Source organism: Ylistrum balloti, unplaced genomic scaffold, assembly GCF_031769215.1.
Source record: "Ylistrum balloti isolate Yb309-2 unplaced genomic scaffold, AGI_CSIRO_Ybal_v1 Utg369710, whole genome shotgun sequence".
Lineage (NCBI taxonomy): Eukaryota > Metazoa > Mollusca > Bivalvia > Pectinida > Pectinidae > Ylistrum > Ylistrum balloti.
The window spans coordinates 189,785-209,109 of record NW_026781936.1 but is presented as its reverse complement, the minus strand read 5'-3'; the positions used below and the strand labels follow the sequence as shown (position 1 = coordinate 209,109).

General features: G+C 34.9%; 2 protein-coding genes across 2 annotated transcripts; one reads left to right on the top strand and one right to left on the bottom strand.

Moving 5' to 3' along the window:
• Window positions 1–1,209: 1,209 nt before the first annotated feature.
• Window positions 1,210–8,304, top strand: LOC132565288 (HAUS augmin-like complex subunit 1). The gene is made up of 9 exons (XM_060229924.1): window positions 1,210–1,294; window positions 1,862–2,036; window positions 2,945–3,077; window positions 3,566–3,700; window positions 4,320–4,443; window positions 5,046–5,111; window positions 6,537–6,608; window positions 6,794–6,841; window positions 7,219–8,304. Exons 1-9 carry the CDS (start codon window positions 1,253–1,255, stop codon window positions 7,267–7,269), a joined length of 846 nt encoding a protein of 281 aa, XP_060085907.1. The 5' UTR covers window positions 1,210–1,252; the 3' UTR covers window positions 7,270–8,304.
• Window positions 8,305–10,887: 2,583 nt separating this feature from the next.
• LOC132565275 (uncharacterized) lies at window positions 10,888–13,142 on the bottom strand. Its single transcript, XM_060229911.1, has 2 exons — window positions 13,083–13,142; window positions 10,888–11,343 (listed from the first exon to the last, which is right to left on the bottom strand). The coding sequence occupies exons 1-2, from the start codon at window positions 13,140–13,142 to the stop codon at window positions 10,888–10,890; spliced, it is 516 nt and encodes a 171-aa protein (XP_060085894.1).
• Between the last annotated feature and the right edge of the window lie 6,183 nt (window positions 13,143–19,325).

The following is a 19,325-nucleotide window of genomic DNA, read 5'->3' as shown; positions in this document are numbered from 1 at the left end:
TTCTCTCAGATCAGATTCAGGAAATAAGTAGGCGTCAGAGAGTTTACGTTAAAGAAGTCAGGATTGTTTATAACAGAGATTTCTGGAGTCATTATCATCTAAATAAATTTAAAACATGAAAAGAATATTTTGTCAAATAAGGTTAAAGAAAGAAGATTATTGTTATTTCGTTCTGTCGGTTAAAATACCGATAATAAGTCACCCTCGGCTAGACAGTGTCTTCAGCTTGATCTTTTTCGTCTCATGTGCTTTGTTTTTTCGTTCTGTCGTTGTGAAAAGGCGATGTTTGGCGAGACGAAATAACGAAATGTCACATATCAGCAACCATGGAAAAAACCTCGTTTGTTTACAACTGGTTAATGTTTGTTGTTTTAAGTATTGATTTTACATTAAGATACCCTTGATCGATTGAACGTGTGTTGTCTTGGCTCCTTTTGGTTGAGTTTCAGATATCCCAGGTCAAATGGTGCCGGATTTGAAGACAAAAACCACAATTTTTTCCTCGTGATTCAACTCGAATTACGGACTAGGCGTCATTGATTCGTTATGGTAACATTCTATACACGTATTGAAATAGAGCAGATTGGGGAAATCGGTAGGTGTGTGGTATGAAATTGTAACAGAATATTGTATTTCTTAGCTAAATAAAATGTTTAAAACTGTAGAGTGGATTAAGGCAACGAGCTATACGAGTGTTAATTTTTCTATTGTAATACAGAATGATATCGGGCGCGCTCAAGATAAGTTAACGAAAACACTGATCGATTCAAAAGGTGCCTTTAACATGTACTTGGAAATCAAAATCAAAAGAAAACACATCAATTTTAATCGAACTTGTTGCCTGTCATGTTCTAGTTCCTCTTAACCAATGCAGCACAGCATATACACATTATCAAAACGAAATATCAATTTAACAAGGGGAAATAACTCATATCTAGTAATATGTTTATTGTGCTATGCGTGTTAAAGCTTAAACGACCTCCCTGATATTGAACAAAACAACATCGTGAATCCTTTAAGTCCATTCATTTTATGTAAAGATAGGTTTTACCTCAAACTGATGGTAAGATAATTTTACTGGTATCTCTAACCAGTTCCAGTTACAAGCGTAGTAAAAAAAAATCACATTTTACAATTCTTGTGTGTTGTTGTGGATAAAATTGGTTAGCGTCGCGTTTATTTAAACCGTCAATTTTAAGAGGAACTTCCGGCCGCCAAAACATGAAAAATGTTGACGAGATAAACACTTAAAATGTCCAGTCTTTCAAACACCATGAACGAAAGGCATCAGGAGGTTTGTTGTCACTTAATTGTGGGTGGAATTGTGATGTCGAGAATTGTAAATGAAATACATTCAACATGTGGTATGCCTGTACAAATAACAAGTGACGCCGGGCCCGGTCGAATTATTCCGAAAATTCTGATTTATATGGAAATTAACTTTAACTTAACTCCAATGTTAGATGGTTAAACGACGAGAAACAGTATGACTGGGGTCGCAGTCGGCACACTCATTAATAAATTTGCTGATATGCGTCCTCTTTGTTATGGATTATAGGTAGACAGTAGCTCCGGACTGTTCTCAAGGGCTTTGCACAAATTCGCTCCCCACGATCCATATATACATGTATGTTATTGTAACTGTACTACATATATATTGACTGTTGGTTGGGAATTCCCTGTGGAGCTATACTCACGGGTGACATTTGAACCCAGCAAACAAAATATCCTTGTAACTGATACAAGATGTAATTCAAAAAAAATATTCAGATATGGTATTCAGGGCCAATATTGCACTAAAACATTTGTGCCTGACCCTTTTGTGGAAGAAAGTGCATGTGTTCACTTTCATTTGTTACAGATCCAAGTTTGGCTGGAGAATGTATTTGGAGGAGAGTCAGTACCTTCTTACGAGCTGAACAAGACTACTATTCATGTGTTGTACAATCTAATGAAGAAAAATAGGTCTATGGATGAGGATACACAACTGGTCATAGCAGACTTACGACAGAAAACACAAGAATATAATGCAGAAGGTATGATTTACAGTACAACATGCAATGATGAAAATCTATATCTGATTTACTGATCTTTTTTAGCATTTTTGGCTCTTGGGGAAGTAGATTATTCAAGATAAAGTTTCCAAAAACAATGATTAATAAATGAAATTCAGTCATTGTAAAGATTTTCTATTTTGAACATGCAAGTGTCAGGGTTTTTTGTTTTTGTTTTATTATTTGAGTAAAGCAGAATTTTATATAAAAAAATTAAATTGAGATATATTATGTAGCTCATTACATCTGCATATATTCACACTAATGATGCAATCATGATTTCAGAAATTGAATTTATCATTGAGTGATTATTATGAAGATAAAAGAAGACCTTATTTTAATATTTCTTACAATATCACTATACACAGCAGCTATTTAAAAAATAAACTAGGCATGACAGTCTTCAAGTAATCAAGAAAAAAAAATCATAAAAAGGACAAATAAATAAGCCGAAATATTGTAAATCAAGATGTACCACGTATTTGATTGAAATACCACAATTATTCTAATATATATAATTATATACATGTATAAGATAATTTATAAAAAGAATGAAAGATATCAATATTTAGAAGAGTATAGTAGATACGTAAACTGGATAAAAACATGTTGGCCCAGATGTAAGTGCGTGAGAGGTCTTATTGTAGGAGAAAAACCAGAGTACCTGGGAAAACAAACGTGGTCGGGCAGGTGACTTTACCTTTTCATGTCCGTTTCAGGAGTCGCACCCCTGACAGCTAGGTGAATGGGGAGTGCATTACCACTGTGCCACCCGACCACCCTAAACAATTCAGAATTCAATATAGATGTTTTTGAGTTTGCAGTCATTTCAATTGAATGTAGTTCGTATAGCTATTGTGAGTCAATGCAGGATAATGTTTGTTTAACAGCTGGAAGACTGGAACGTGTACTGAAAGGTGTCAGTATCACATCTTCAGTGTTATCTCAGTCCGGTATAATGAGTGTAAGAAATCTGGCTAATGTCGCCCTACTGCTGCAAATCAAGGACATTTCTGATACCAAGTAAGATACTTTATGTTACACAGAATAAAATAGTAATGTTAAACATAACGGAAGAGAAGAAAACTTTTTGATATTTGTTACAATAAAATTTCAATAATGGAACACATGGGTCATTGTTTTATTTCATTGCCTTCACTAACAATTGAAACCAGGACCTCTGGCTTACTAGGAGAAATTTTGTTGTCAAATAGTATGTTATAGCAAATATTTTTCACAGTTACCCATGAGATTCGATATTTGGAGAATTTCTTGTGAAGTCTTTGATTTTTATCTCTTTGATTGGTGAAAACTTTTAACAAAAAAGGGCTGATGAATTTATCAACCAGAAATAGTAAGAACGTAAATGTCCTCATTTCCTGTTTTCATTGAAGTTTACAGATTGTTTTTTAGAGTTATTTTATGATTGAAAAGTGAATCTTGTTTTACTTATGGTGTTGTTTTATAGAATTAAACTGGATTATGTTTCTGATGTGAGTGATTCATTTCAGTTATATGCTGGCATTACAAGCCCTACAGGATGAGTTGTACAAAACAGAAGAAATTTATTGCCAAGAACAGACAATTTTGCAAGATCTTCGCGACAAAACTAAGACTGCTCTTCAGAAATATAATACTATCAAAAGGTATAAATAACACACAGACAAATAATTCATTGTTTGTCCATCTACATCTTCAAGGATTTAAATCAAGTGGACAAAGGTTAATTTGCTACATTGCTGATTTTTCTTCAAGATTTGAAGAGAAAATATGAAAACTAATCCTTTAAGTTGAAATGTGGCTTTCAGTGTAAATTGTGGAATGCTACGTCTATTATTACAAAAGAATTTTGTGCAGCAAGGCGATGAGCATACCATATTTATATTTTGCAGTTGGCTCCTAGAGCAACATGGACTCCAAAACTCAAAGTAGGAAGCCAGGTAGTCATTGGTGTAGCAAGACTTTGTAGTTATACTGACACGCCAATAGACTGGGCAGGATTATAACCAACATGGGCTTGGTATAATATCAGATACATACAAACATTTGGAAGCATAGAACACGGGATAAAAAATAAAGTTGATAAATTAAGATATCATTATTGAAGGGAATTTTTGCCACTAATTTATATAGGAGTAGTCTCCCTTAGACCACGATGCCCATACAAGCAAATCACATAATTTTTAGCGAATTAAGCTTGATTTTTAATTTAAGTTGGCTAAAGTTTGTCGGTAATGTGTGGTTAAAATTCTTTTGTGTTTTCAGGAGCCTTGCAATGTTACAGCAGGAGGCGAAGAGTCAACAGCCACAGATGGAAGGAAAGGCAAAAGAGACAGTGTTCTCTCGTAGCAAAGCCAAAGAGTACAAGGAAAAGATTAGTCAACTTCAGGTATAAACCTTCTCCTGGGTTCCTTTATCTACTTGAACTACCTAGTGACCTTAATCAATCTTAAAACATTTGAATAATTTCATGATGCATAATGTTTTAGTAGATTTTATTTGTAAAAATAATAATATCAGTTTGTTTCCTTCTTAATATATATACTTGTACATTGTTAATGGATCGGAAGAAAAGGTTAAGTTGATTTCTCAGTCTTGGATTTAGTGGTGAGTGTATAATGGGATAAGGGTGAAATCTGTATGAAAAAAATTATGTGTCAAATTACTAGGAAGTATTATCAGTGTTTAAAAATGGAGCATTTTTCAGATATTATTAATTCAAGATCTAGAGGGCAAGATGCTTCATGCCAGCTGTTAAGGAAAAAATCAAGCCTTTTCTTTAACACTTTCCACCTCATCCTACCCCAAATAAATCATCAGTAGTCTTTCGTAAGAGTAAAACACTTTACCCCAATTGGTACGGTTGGTTTATGAAGGACCTCCTGTATATTGTTCAGTGTGGTAGCCATCTGCTACTACAAGTGACCCAAGCTGTTGATGTAGCAATAAATTCAGTTAAATATTATGATTAACAAAAAATTTTCTTTACAGAAAGTTTTGTCAAGTACTGGAGTAGATTCATCAATATACCACAGAGAACTTGTTCACAAGTCGGAGGTAAATATCGTATAAGTTGTATGTCTTGATTGTTTCCGTCATCAAAAGAAATAACAGACTTTAATGATATACTTTGAAATACTGTCCTTGTTAACTTCTGACATTGAAATCTTGATATATATCCATCTCTTTCTTTTAACATGAAAACTCATTATAACACCTGTTATTTATCAAATCTAGAAATTGATGTCACTTTTCTGTGAAAACTGTACACACACTTGATGCTCTGTTATCATTTTTTCAAAAAATGAACTTTGATATAATGGATGTTATTTATTGAAACCTCAATATGAGGCACCTTTTAGTTGGTTGATTTGCTGAAAAATTCATAGTAAAATCCTCAGTGTGCTAACAGTCCTTTTATTTTGTTTAGTGCAACATGAATAGTATACTTCCAATGTACCAATGCAGTTGGGAATAATATTAAATAAGATATTGGAAATATGTCTTTTTGTGCTAATAAATGGGTTTATTGGGGGGGTAGGGGGGGGGATAAGTATTGAAAGAAAAATATCAAAGAAATAAACCTGGCTTGCCAGCTTGACACAATGCTCCACTTTTAGATTTTGCCCCTGTGAGGAAGACTTTTGGTTTTGTCCCCTGACCAAGACAATCGAGGGTCTTTGGAATTTGGTAGTTATTACTTCATTATTTTGATGCTCAATATTTGGTAGTGTAAGGACTCTTATGCTAATTGTCTATATAAAGGGGTTGGATGTTGTGTCCTTTTGGAGGGGTGGGGTGGGGGGGGGTGGGGGGGAGGGGGGCGGGTTGGGGCATCATCGGTTCTCCTTTGGGCCTATGGCAGTAAACTGGCATGATGTAATAACATATAATTTATACCAATGTTATTAATGATGTCAGTCTGCTGTTATACACCCCGTCAATCCAATGCTGGACCCTAGGGTTAGGGAGACTGCAATATATCAACTCTATATGATCCGGGATAGAACAGTAAGTTGAACTTCAGGCCCAGGTGTTGTAATTTCCAACCCTTGCTGACTCCTGTACACTTGTATGATCAAATTATGGTACCCATCAGCTTCCAGTCAGCTATAGTCATGTTCACCACGGGTTGTTGGCCATAGCTTTTCAGCACCATGCTCTACAGCAATAAGGAGTTCAAAACTCTCTGCTATATCCCATCAGCTCCAAGGGGCCCCTAATGAGCAAAACTTGTTCATAAATACTGTAAATTTATTTTTACATTGTTTGATATTTGTTGTGTAAATCACTATAAAGTCACCATCAGTTCTGCACTATCACAAGGAGACTTGCACAGACAATTTGCAACATATGCACTCACTTTCCATACAAAGAGATTCTGTCCATAAATTACAGTGATTTTACCATAGCTGTTGATAGCATGTTTAACAATATAAAACCAATCACTTTTCAATTCATATTTTACTTCGTCATTTCTAGGAGCTTCAGAAGCTGAAGGACCAAATGGCACCTCTCAAGGCAAAGTTACAAACTTATCACAGTCTTCCTCCAGTAAGATGCTGTTTTTATTTTATAAGTTACAGATGGGAAAAAAACATGCTTCTCAAATCAAGTCTTTTAAAAAAAAAGATTTTATAAAACCCTTTGTCCTTAATATTTTGTCTGGATATTTAAGCATATATGCAGATCCTCAGATCCTCAGATTTTTGTACATGAAAATTGACTTTATATTTCAGGACATTTCGTTAACAAAAGTAAAGCTGGAGGAATTGAAGAGAGAAGTGGTATGTTCAAATATGAATTTTTATTAAATTTCAAGATTATTTCATGGTGCATGGTCTGTGTATCCTTAAATAATTGTCTCCTTTTAAATTCCTTTTTCATGCAATGTGCCCTGTTTACTTATGAAAGTCAGTAATGAATAGATCAAAGATTGTACACTAGTGACCATGTCAATATAGATTTGTACAACAAGTTCAATAATAACATTCTGCATGTACTTACTCTTCAATTCATATATTTGAAAATGTGAAAAAAAAAATTATTTCAGACATTAAGAAAACCCAGTTTCTCCTGAATGTAATAGTTAGTGTACCTGGGTTGTCATTGTAAGCTAGATCTTTTCTCCTTTACATTCTGATAATATGTTACAAAATTTCAGGATATGCTGGAGTCAGAAGTGTGTAAAAATATTGACTTGATGCATATGTGAAAACACCACAAGGAAGATCTACAGGATGAAGTGTGGTAATTGTCCAGGACAGCAGTAGTGCCTGGAATACAAAGAAATTGTGATCGGCTGTAGACATTTCGCCATGCCAACAGTTATACTTCACTGTATACTTCTTACAAAAGAGGTTTCTTCAAGATCTGTGTTTGGTTTAATTGACAAGGACATGAAATTGGAAGACATTGCTTCACAGCTTACTGTGTTGATATAATTGAGGGTATGCAAGGATCTTTGGTCATAAACCTTTACTTTAACATGATCTGACCTTGACATTTACCTTTACATGGTCTGAAATTGACACCAACATTTCTTGTCTGACCTTGACTCTTTTACCTAGTATGACCTTGACCTGTCTCAGGTAAAGTCCATTGTTATGAAATGTGTTATAGAATCCATGGTAGAAAAATGTGAAGTCTTACTGCTTCACTGATTAGTGCCATGTTGTTCTGCATATTTTCCTACAACATCACTATTACAATATTGATCCATTTTCTTAAGTTGGCATCTTCTCACATTTTGGATCTCGTTAGAAACATTCATACTGATTTGAATGAAATCTGAAGATTTTGATCAGATTGATAAATTTCGAAATTCCATGTGTTCAAATCCTTTCAGGTTTTATAGCAAAAAGCAGTTTTTAAGAAGAAAAAATTATTTGAATATAAGAAACTCAATTCTCAATCATTGTCACCAGAAATTGATTTATTTGGTGAAGGAAAAACAAAAACAGGGAAATATTCTTGAAAAATAGCAAACAGAGTTCAGTTTATCTAGAGAGGTTTGAATTTTGACTTGGGGGGAAAAAAGAGAGAATTTTATTTTCATATCTTCATGAAAAACGGTCATTGTTATTTTTTTATGTACTACATGTTGGCTCTATGTTGTATTTTCTATTTTTCCTGACTAGCCACAGACAACCTTAAAACAATATTTATACAGTACCTGTATTTGTATTTTTTAGGTCTATTTACTTGTTGTTGAAAGGTAATCAATTTCATTTTGACTGTGATGTTTAATTATCACCTGTAATTTTTTGCACAATATAATTAAATGATGAAAATTGGAAAGAGTTGAATTTGTTCTGTCTTTTTTATTTTAAACTTTCATAAATTGACATTTGTACATGTGTATGAGTATGTAGTTAGGGAATGTCTGTATTAATAGATCCTTGTGTACTGTGGGTTGAGGAATGTCCAAGTGGAGTGATGAAGAGAGCACACCTGTAAATATGTTCTATACAGAAAATCATCAAAACGTACCCCACCCTGCTTTGATATAGTACTAAGTATGTTCCAATTGTTTTACTTTGACCTGTTTTTAAGGTCACAGGGGTCAGATGTGTACAGTAAAAAACTGTTCAATTCATAAAGTAATAGGTTTGTGTCATGGTATTTGTGTAAGTACAGGAACAAGTAAGTGATTCAGGCCTGTAAGGTTTCAAACATCTTCAAAAGGTACTTCCACGAAATTTTCAAAGGAATTTAGGGGAGTGACTGAGTTTTCAATGTTTACATTTATTTTTATTTGAGGTACATACACATAAGTTTATTAACATACAGCCATAAGGTTTAATCTGACTAACCAACCTTATATATGTATATATAGAAAATATCTTCATCAAAGATTAAAAAAAAATTTTGAAGAATCACACAAAATCAAATTCAAGTGTACAGTGAATGTGGAGAAACTCAAAAATAAGAAAATTCAATATTTTGTCTGTAATTTATCATTTGACAATTTTCAACCTACATGTAATCAATTCTCCTTTTTTTTTCTATAAATGTGTTTTTTAGGGGTTGGTGGATGTTCAGATAATAACATTAAAGATAAAAAAAAATAAAGCAAGCGAAAAAAAGTACTTAAATGAAAAGAAAAAATAACATAAAACAAAACACGGGTGTAATACTTTTTCTTATTATAACAATAAATTGATTTTCTCCTTACTGTACCCACGTGGTTGGTGGGTATAATATCCAATTTTCATTAATAGGGATGTTTGTTTGTTAATGGTATCGACAGAATTAATAATTCCATAATCATTTCTGATGCTGATAGATTTCCCTCTAGACCAGTTTCCAATTAAACTCTTCCACTGAACCAACACATTTATACGAGCCGGGATTATGACCGTGAATTGTCTGTGAAGTACCACAAACAATTATACAAAACGATATTGTTACATAGTGCCATGCTAATATCAATGATCTTTAGTGGAGGAGTTTAATTTTAGTATGTCCACACCAAGTGACCAAGGATCCGGGTTGGAATGTAAACAATGTTTTTAGGAGGTAATTATTTTCCCGTCAGTTCTGCAGCTTCACCACACAAAGTCAAAACTGTCTTTAAAGGCCACTCAGTGAAGTAGAGAAAAGTGGCCGCTTTAGACAAGTCGCTTTGCATGGATGTTCAATCACGTACTCTGAATAGTATATAATTTTGAACCAAAACAAATTATCTTTATAGAAATGTATTTGGTACGTGTATATATTTTAAAGGCAAGTTTGACTGTAGATATTTTCCTGGTTTCTTATTCTTACTGAAACATATTAAATTTCTTGATTTTAAATACAGGAAAATGACCAGCGTGACTTGTTTTTAAATCTCGCTTTCTAACAGTTTCACTAATCTATATAAAGTTTTTGGCCATTTTTTAATAAATGTTTATGTTGAAATTAGAATATTTTCATTGTTTCACGGACTGAAGTTCTCACTAAACTGCGAATTTTACTTATTCGATGTCTGTCAGTTCGTACTAGTTTCCCGCTGTTGTACTTTTTTCTCTAGTCTGTACGTCCGTGCATCACCTTGTCTGTAGTATGGATTGCTAAATGCGTTAAACTACCAGGATATGAACTTGTGCCGTGTGCTACCAAATTGTAATAGGAAGGAATAATGAAAAACACATTGCCCCCACCGAAGTTCAAAGATCTACAGCCAAACACTTTACTACTTTACAATAGGGGAAATTTGTTCTAACGGAAGCTAGTTAAGGGACATGTACTCTTAATTTCTACACCACTTCCTGATAACCGAACAAACCAATCCAGGTCCTTATGCTCCAAAGAAGAATCTGATATTTGTAAAGCTTCTACTCTTGGACTGGTGAATTCTGCCAGGAAGCCTACGAACCCAAGAGGGATGCTCTACCATTTGAGCTAGCTCGACACAGTCCAGTTTCGCAACACCAATATGTGCTCTGTCGTCTGACAAATATCATAGACACTTGATCTGTCATCTACAACTGCTAAATTCTGTATTTCCGTGAAACAATGCATGGGAAGATTGAACGTCTCGTATCAACCTACTTATATACAGTTATGGTCATTTTCTCAGTTTTTGATAACAAAGTTTGACCCGAGTAAAAATATATTGGGAGATCATACACCAGTATATGATTTGCTTGAAGCAACCTCCCTTGTTGTGTTTCTTGTATCTACATATACCTATAATGTTATTTGTATTTTAGGAAAAATAGTTTATTTCAGAATAGACCAAAACAACAAAATTATTTTGTGGAAATAAACATTAACATTTAATCACAAATAAACTTCAAAACGAAAATAAAGAAATAAAACAACAAAAAAAGATGAAATGAGAAAGTTATTCGACGCTTTGAGATTTCTTTTGCATCGTTGATTCGATTCTTGCATATTTCTTCGCCCATTTCTCTTTTCTCTCAGCGATCTTTCTCTCACGGTTTAGTCTTGCTCGTTCTAGCTTTGCGTCAATGGATGCCTTTGACCTATTGATTGGAGGAAGGCGTCGAGGAGGGGCGTGGCTTTTGGACCGGAAAGCCTCTCGGGAGTATGTGGCGTACTGGGATTGATCCCTATTATGCACCGGAACGCCGGGAAGTGTAGAAAACAACGGGTCCGGTTCGGATAAGCCGTCGATATTTAGCACAAAGGCTACTCCGCCTTCCCCTTTAACGGGAACAACGCCTTCATCCTTTAGCTGCATCAGTACTGTTTGTTCGGTTTTACGTACAATGTTGGCAGTAATAGAGTCCAAAGACGAAACTGACTTCCCTTTGACAGGGACGTTGACTGGTTCGATCTAGAATAGAATAAATGTTTAAATAAGCACGTTTTTAAAAATAAGTTTTATTGGCCAAAGGATTGGTCCATAGTAACAAACGACCTCCCTTGGACCTGGTTATTGATCGGTTTCTGTTGTCCTCGCCTATTAAAGGCAATGAATTTGGAAACCTTTCTATCTTATCGTTATGGCATCCCTGCATGCATTTTACGGACCTTTAAAACCATTGACCTTTAATGTCCGAATGGTGTTTGTTTAACTTTAAAACTACTGTGTGACCTTGAACATCCGAATGGTGTTGGTGAAGTTGTAAAAATCTGTTCTGAGTTTTGCGTTGATTCGTAAAGACCGCTGTATATTATTGAGTTAAATGTTGCTTTAGATAACCGAGTCCGTTAGTACTAGGTACCATGTGGCACGTGATTTGTGTGGGTGGTTCGTTAAAATCCACGTGACATGGAAAAGTTTTGATTACACTCACTTTCAGTGTTGGAATACAAAGCATAGTTTTTCACTGTTCTAATATGACTACCTGTCAATAATTTCAATGATTGTTGTGTCATGAACATTTTCAGCTCTGTTAAGTGCACATGCAATTGAAATGAAGTTGGTCAAACAACACAGGTGTAATGACAGATATCGACGGAAATCTGAACCAATACTCGAACACCCCACTAATATTTCAAATATTTACAATGTCGTCGTGATGTCGTTCTACTTATTATTATTAAAACCTATCACACACATAAACCACTAAAGACTATTTTCAAAATGGATAACGTTGTAAAAATACACGAGACAAAGGACATTAATCGATGCCTGTGTAATATAGTATTAAATTGTGTTAAATAAACACTCTGTCTCGCTGATGGAGCATGCGTTTTTTCGCTCTGTTGCTAGAGCCGGTCGATTATTACGCCGGAGACCCGGGTTCTATTCCTGGTCACGGCACCAAATCTGTAATCGGAAGGAGTAATGAAAAACACCTTGCTTCCGACTGGATTCGAACTAACGACCTTTCGGTCTCCAGCCTGACACTCTGCTACTCGACTAAAGGAAAGTTCCTACTTGCCAAGGCTAGTAAGTCGACATGTACTTTCAACATCTACTCTCGAAATAACGAATCTGCATGAGTTTCTATGGAGGGGGGATATGGACCAATAATTGGAATGTATTGTATTTTGTAAAATACGTCCAATACACATTTGATGCAATTCTTTCTTTTTAAATAAGATATTTTACCATGATTATTTCAGAGTTGGCAAAAAATGAAGTTTGCAAACTTTTTAGGAACTGCCGTTCATTATGACTGCTGTCGTGCGCAGTCGTCTGCTGGATTCAGATTACCAAGGTAGTTAGAGAGCTTTCTTATCAGAGATTGAAGAGTGTCAATACATCCTATAATTACCATGCATTATGTATGGACAAATCGGTCGTTTTGTGGGATGAGAACCAAAAATATCAAGAGTATTCGAGCACTGGTCATGTTAGTCTAACGTTAACGCCATTTATGTCGTATTTTGTTCTTTAATGTCATTGTCGACATGATAAAGACATATAAATATATGTATAGCTTCTGTATATCTATACACGTAATCAAGTATAGCAATCGACTCTATAGGAAATAAATCATGACCGACACCTGTGTAAAATCCTGAATGATCTTTTTGTGGTGACGCATGACTTGGACTTTGCTAATGACTATTTCTTTCTAATCTAGATAAATTGTCGCCTGAACCGGCAGCTATTCATGTTACCTTGTTCTTGTTTTGTTCTTGGTGTGTATGTTCCTCCACTTTCGAGTTATTACAGCCCATTTTCACAATTTTTCGATCATTACAATATGTTGCTCTCTCTCTAGATGTGGTAACCGTGTAGCCAAGTCGTACATAGATACAAATGCATTATGACGTCATAAAAAGTATTCATCATGACGTCATAAACACATACCAATATAAACAGTTAACGTTAGATTTCTTCTGTTGATCATTTTTGTATGTAGTTGCTAGTTATTGAGCGATTCATTTTCGATAGCGTAGGTAATGTCCAAAGCAGTTAAAGAGTAAAATTGTGTTTCCGTTTTTCAAATGACCATAGCTGTTGTAAATGACGTAAATTCCAAGAGTGTTTCCTGAGGTCACTGCAACAGAGCATGTTTTTCCATGATCTCAGCTCCCTCAGAAATACGATGCTACTCGGGTTGAATCCCATTCCTCTCGTAGTCAGATTATATGTATACATACATGTGTGAAACTGTGGCAAATAACTATTCATACTAAGCATTCGCCACTCTTTCGGTTCCAAATTTGAGAACGTGGCATTACTTGGATTTATTAAGATCCAGGATGCGGTTCACTTCGATATAGCGGAAGACGCTCAGCCTTCCGGACCACCTGTGATGTTTATATACTTTCTGTTGTATACATTTTCAATAGTCTTAGTGTAAATATTCATATCTAATCTGCCGTTTTAGATTTTGCTATCGTAATTTCTATAGAGTCTACAACAAATCAGTAAGTTCTATCCTTACCTCACATTGATCGTAAATGCCTGTAAATCGTCCTTTGTTATAGCTTTACCTCAATTCTTCACCTCACTTACATTACCGCACCATGCTCTAGCCTACAGTACCCTGTCCTTTACTGGTACCATTTTTTGTATATGTTTTTGTTCTTTCATTACCGCACTGTACTCTTGTCTATATTTCCCATTAGTACACCTGGTCTATCGTGTAATGTTCTAGGCCTACCGCATATTGTCCTTTCCTTGAGGCGCCCTTTTCAAGGCTTACCGCACCTTGTTACGTCCTTATAACAATTATTGCCTTCCCGCTTTTTTGTTTGTTTGTTTTTTTCCTTCCTGCACTTTATACTTGTCTTACTGGATCGGAGTTAAGTTATTGCAAACGTATCGTGTTTTCTTGTGCCTCTCTAATAAAGAGACGTAACAAATAACAAGCATATGTTTAAAAACATATTATGAATTAGTTAAATTGGTCAACAAGCAATAACTTCATTATAAATTTGACAATGTTTACGTCTAACAAAGAACTGACTAGTTCGCTCAATTAATCAATGACCTCTGCCGCGTTGGTCAATGACTAGCTATGACGCAAAGTCAATTAAATGTTTGATCAATTCATCAACGCGCTCCCACACATCCTGGTCGATAAAGTCAACTGTAAGGGGATCCCGATAGGCTCAAGTATAATTAATATCTACAGGTCTTCGTCCTAGTCAATAAAAAAGTACCAACAACTTGTGAAACTCTATAAGGGATTCTGGCCTGTATACTATCTGCAGATGGACGACTTAAAATGCAACAATGGTATCCACCCAAGGGGACCCTAAAGGACCAGTTACATCTGTATCATTTACAGACCTATAATTTGTACGTCATACAGCTCATCAATAGTACCGACAGTTTAGGGATCCAGAACACCTCACAGTGTCTACATTATTTACTCATCAGCAGTACCGACTGTTTGGGGACCCCAAAGGATCCTGGACACGTCTAACGCCTTGAGTCCACGTGTTAAGGTCCTACTCCCGAACAAGAGTACCAACAGCTTGCTGATACTCTCAGGTCGGGACATGTATATAATTTAGTGTCTATGTCCTTTTGTAATTTACATGGGACCAAGTCACATTTCCCGTTCTCTGATCATAACAAAAACAGGTTGATGAATGAATAGATATGTTTTATGACTCATTGTAATCTGAAGCTAAGTAAAAAAAAAACTGTGAAAAATTTGTAATAATAATTGTTATATATTAATATCAGGTAAACCATTTTCACATATAGCGATGATGTTGATCACACAATGTGATGACACTGTCACAATATATGATGACGTTCATCACACGCATAGAAGTGTTGATGATATTTTCCGATCAGCTTAATTTATCAATTGCTGCTCTTTAAGAGACAATTATAAATTGTTTATTCCGAAAGGAATCTCGACTTTTTTTTGCTCTGTATGGACGATGTCTGTTTTCATATCGACATAATCAGTAACGATTTTTGTTATAAACATAATTATATAACACGCATGAGCAACGGGCTGCCATTAATAGGTTTTTCGTTAATGCGAACTTCACTTACACCGCTGTGAATATTACATACCCGTGTGTTAAACCATATTCATTATATTATGTCATTCAAACAACTGCTGCAGACAGACAACTGTTACGTCACGAAAAGTGAACGGATCTGTAAGCACTCGGTAATCGATCACTGCACAAACGTTACGGTGATCCAAACGATGATAAATTAGTTAATAGAAGCGGTCTGTACGTCAACAAAGACGAAGTGATGTAAGTTACGGCCACAGGAAAAAAGTCAAAATGAAAGGTAACTCTAATGTGCCTAATGAAAGTCCCAGAGTTTGCTGATCGACTTTTGACTTATTCATTTGGGTGTATTGATTGGCTGATTGTTTATATTGGCTAATGCATATTGTCACGCGAGCTGAATGGTTATTGTATTTTGCGGAATGGGCCATTTGGGTGTATATGATAACGTCTTTCTTAGTGATATCATATAATATCATAACGGGGGAGAAATGGAGGAAAATTTATCATGACCGTTATCTGTACATTTACTGGTTTGCAGCAGGTGGCCGTGCTAGCTGTTGACTTTGGTTGTTTCCGACATTGGGATGAATTTTCTACATTATATTAGGTTTTCTCGAAGGAATTTGTCGTCAAATTCAAAAAACGTATATGGTAAATGGTTATTGACAAATACATATACTCATCTATGAATTAATGATTAGGGTCGTGTACTTTAGTCAGAATGAACAGGTAGGTAACGTTGGCATCTGTCAGGCGCACTTGAGCGAACACTTAACAGATCACGCGAAACGAAACCAAAACGGCACCGAATCGTGTCGATTTACGAGATAAAGATATCGATGTTGACAAATATAGCTAGATTCACATCTATAATGAATAACAGAAAGCATACACAGTAAACAGGAACAGACAAACCAGCTGTTTGGGTTTTCTTAGACTGGACGTAGTTAATAGTTTTTTTCTCTATTAACGTTAGCTTTTACACATATTTTGGCATCAAAATATGCCTAGTATATACACCGTATATTAGGACGTTTTCGCGCTGTGCAATCCCCAAAATGAACCTTTTGTAATTTCTGCTTGTTTCAAAAATTTTCTGTTTTTTAGCCATTTCATTGTCTCAGAAGTTTTGAAGGTCTCTGTTGAAAACTGAATACTTAAGAATGTAGATTCTAATCTTTATTGGAGATCTAACTGACCAGTCATACTAGTGTAGGTTCTGACTGGAGATCTAACTGACCAGTCATACTAGTGTAGGTTCTAACTGGAGATCTAACTGACCGGTTATACTAGTTTAGGTTCTAACTGGAGATCTAACTGACCAATCACACTACTGTAGGATCTAACTGGAGATCTAACTGACCAGTCATACTAGTGTAGGTTCTAACTGGAGATCTAACTGACCAGTCATACTACTGTAGGATCTAACTGGAGATCTAACTGACCAGTCATACTAGTGTAGGTTCTAACTAGACATCTAACTGACCAGTCATATTAGTGTAGGATCTAACTGGAGATCTAACTGACCAGTCATACTAGTGTAGGTTCTAACTGACCAGTCATACTAGTGTAGGATCTAACTGGAGATCTAACTGACCAGTCATACTAGTGTAGGTTCTAACTGACCAGTCATACTAGTGTAGGTTCGAACTGACCAGTCATACTAGTGTAGGTTCTAACTGACCAGTCATACTAGTGTAGGTTCGAACTGACCAGTCATACTAGTGTAGGTTCTAACTGACCAGTCATACTAGTGTAGGTTCTAACTGGACTTCTAACTGACCAGCTATACTAGATAAGAGATTTAAATACCGACTAGTTTTTATCTATTATAATAGTATTCACGACTAGAAAGTGTTTATGTTTATGTATATACATCAGCTCTGTAGATGTATTATTTATGCGTTTAAAATTGAAAGAAGAAAACATGAAATCTTACGATTTTGAAAATGGTCGCTAACTTCGCAAAACTTCCGATGTACGCTATTTACCGGATAATAGTCAGAAATAGAATTTATTGTGATGTCACATTATGGACAAGTTACGCCATTAATCATAAATGACGCAACAAAACAGATGCCTTCATTTGATCTCCACATTTTATTTCTAAACCTATCAAAATGAAACATTTCTGATTTATCTGGTAGAAAGTAACCGAAAACGAAGGTTCGCAAACATAAAAATATCAAGAACTTGGTTCTTCAAATCTCACTGAAATGAAAACTTATTTAAAAGTCTAAATGTAATCTTCCATACTTGGGAATTTCTCCTATAATTATCAATGTTCTAGATAATCAACCTTAATTAAATTATGTATCTATGAACAAAAGTGAGAAGGAAATGATATCACATTTCTGATGATCACGTGTCTGTCTTTCAAAAACGTCACCACTTTTTCCTACTGTAATATCTTACTTACCGATTGTGTTTCCAAAAGGCAACACAAAGGGAGAGCGATTTTATTAACTATAAAAAATATACATGATTAAAGAAAATTGTGACCATCTTTCATAAAGTATGCAATCTCTGTGCCAGATTTTCGCTTAGCGAGAAATTGTAATATTGCGAGACTTATCATTCGATTTTTTCTTTATATTTGAGCTGAATAATTGTTGTAAGTATTTTTGTGTATCAAAATATACTGTCAAGTCTATTCGATATTTTCAAGAGTTATTATACAAGTCAGTGTGTACCGAAAAACACGGACGATACATTTAGCCATATTTTGTGTACTTTTTGTGAACCAGAAAATATTTAAAATAATGATAATAGTGAAAGAGAGAAAGCAAGTTTTCTGTAACAAATAACAACAAACACGTATGTTTGGGTTAAAAATTATATTCATGTTTCCTAACTTCATCTCTAGAAACATTGATCAACAGAATTAATATTTGTAAAACAGTTCAAAATGTTAAGGCGGGTGCAAGTCATGAAATATGAAATTATTGGTTTTAACTAAACATTTAAAATATCAAATTCTCCGGAGTAACAGATAGCCAGTAATGACTCCGGATAATATACATTCTAAGTTAATGCAATGAACAAACAGACTACCTAATGTTGAAAAAAAATGATCACAAAAAATCTTGTTGAATCATATATTGATCCTCAGATTACCAATAAAAGTTTTGGTCAAAAACTACGTGTTTACATGTCACATCATACCTGTGATTTGTATTAAAGGTGTATGATACATTGCTCATTCATACCCTTTTAAAATATACAATGTATGGACCAGTTAGCTAAATTTGATTGACCTTTAACCTTTCAAAATATATTCAACGATAAAAAGTTTCAGATTGTTTACAAATTAAAGGACTTACGTGTCGCTGCATAATTATCAAATAACGACAATTTAACTCTGACAACTCCAGAAGTTATTCGTGTTATTAAATATGCAACATTCTTCGAGTTTTTAGGCTCATGTCTCTATACTATATGGCGTTTCCTTCATAAAATTTAGCGTATTGCTTATTGGTTATTTAGGTTCATGTTTCAACAATGCATGCATGAAGTATCAATGCATTTTTTAATCATGATTAACCAATAATGAATTTTAAACTGTATGACGTAAACGGTATGTACTGCGCATGCCCGTCCATGTTCATACATGTAGCAATGCAACATGCATACGTTACGTACTGCAAAGATTATCTTTTAGGGGTTTTAATTTTTCACTCAATTCAAGAATGGAGTAAACTTGCGAAAAATGATTGCCTGTGACATAAAACTAACAGAGAATTCAATAGATCGTTCTATGACTTTCTTGAAAACACATTTATTCTTCTGGCTTAAAGTTTTCTTAAAACCGCGAAAATTTGAATCGTCGATGAAGATAACATTTGCAGTATCTGTAGCGAAAATTGTAAACTTTGCGACACAGATAAAGTTAAGTGCTTTATGATTAAAGAATAGAACAATCTG

Coding starts and splice junctions, on each gene's coding strand:
- LOC132565275 (XM_060229911.1), bottom strand. CDS start 13,142: ATGGGCTGTAATAACTCGAAAGTGGAGGAACATACACACCAAGAACAA. Junction 11,344..13,082: donor AAGAACAAAACAAGAACAAG/GTAACATGAATA, acceptor ATTCTATTCTAG/ATCGAACCAGTCAACGTCCC.
- LOC132565288 (XM_060229924.1), top strand. CDS start 1,253: ATGTCCAGTCTTTCAAACACCATGAACGAAAGGCATCAGGAG. Junction 3,701..4,319: donor AAATATAATACTATCAAAAG/GTATAAATAACA, acceptor TTGTGTTTTCAG/GAGCCTTGCAATGTTACAGC. Junction 6,609..6,793: donor CTTATCACAGTCTTCCTCCA/GTAAGATGCTGT, acceptor TTTATATTTCAG/GACATTTCGTTAACAAAAGT.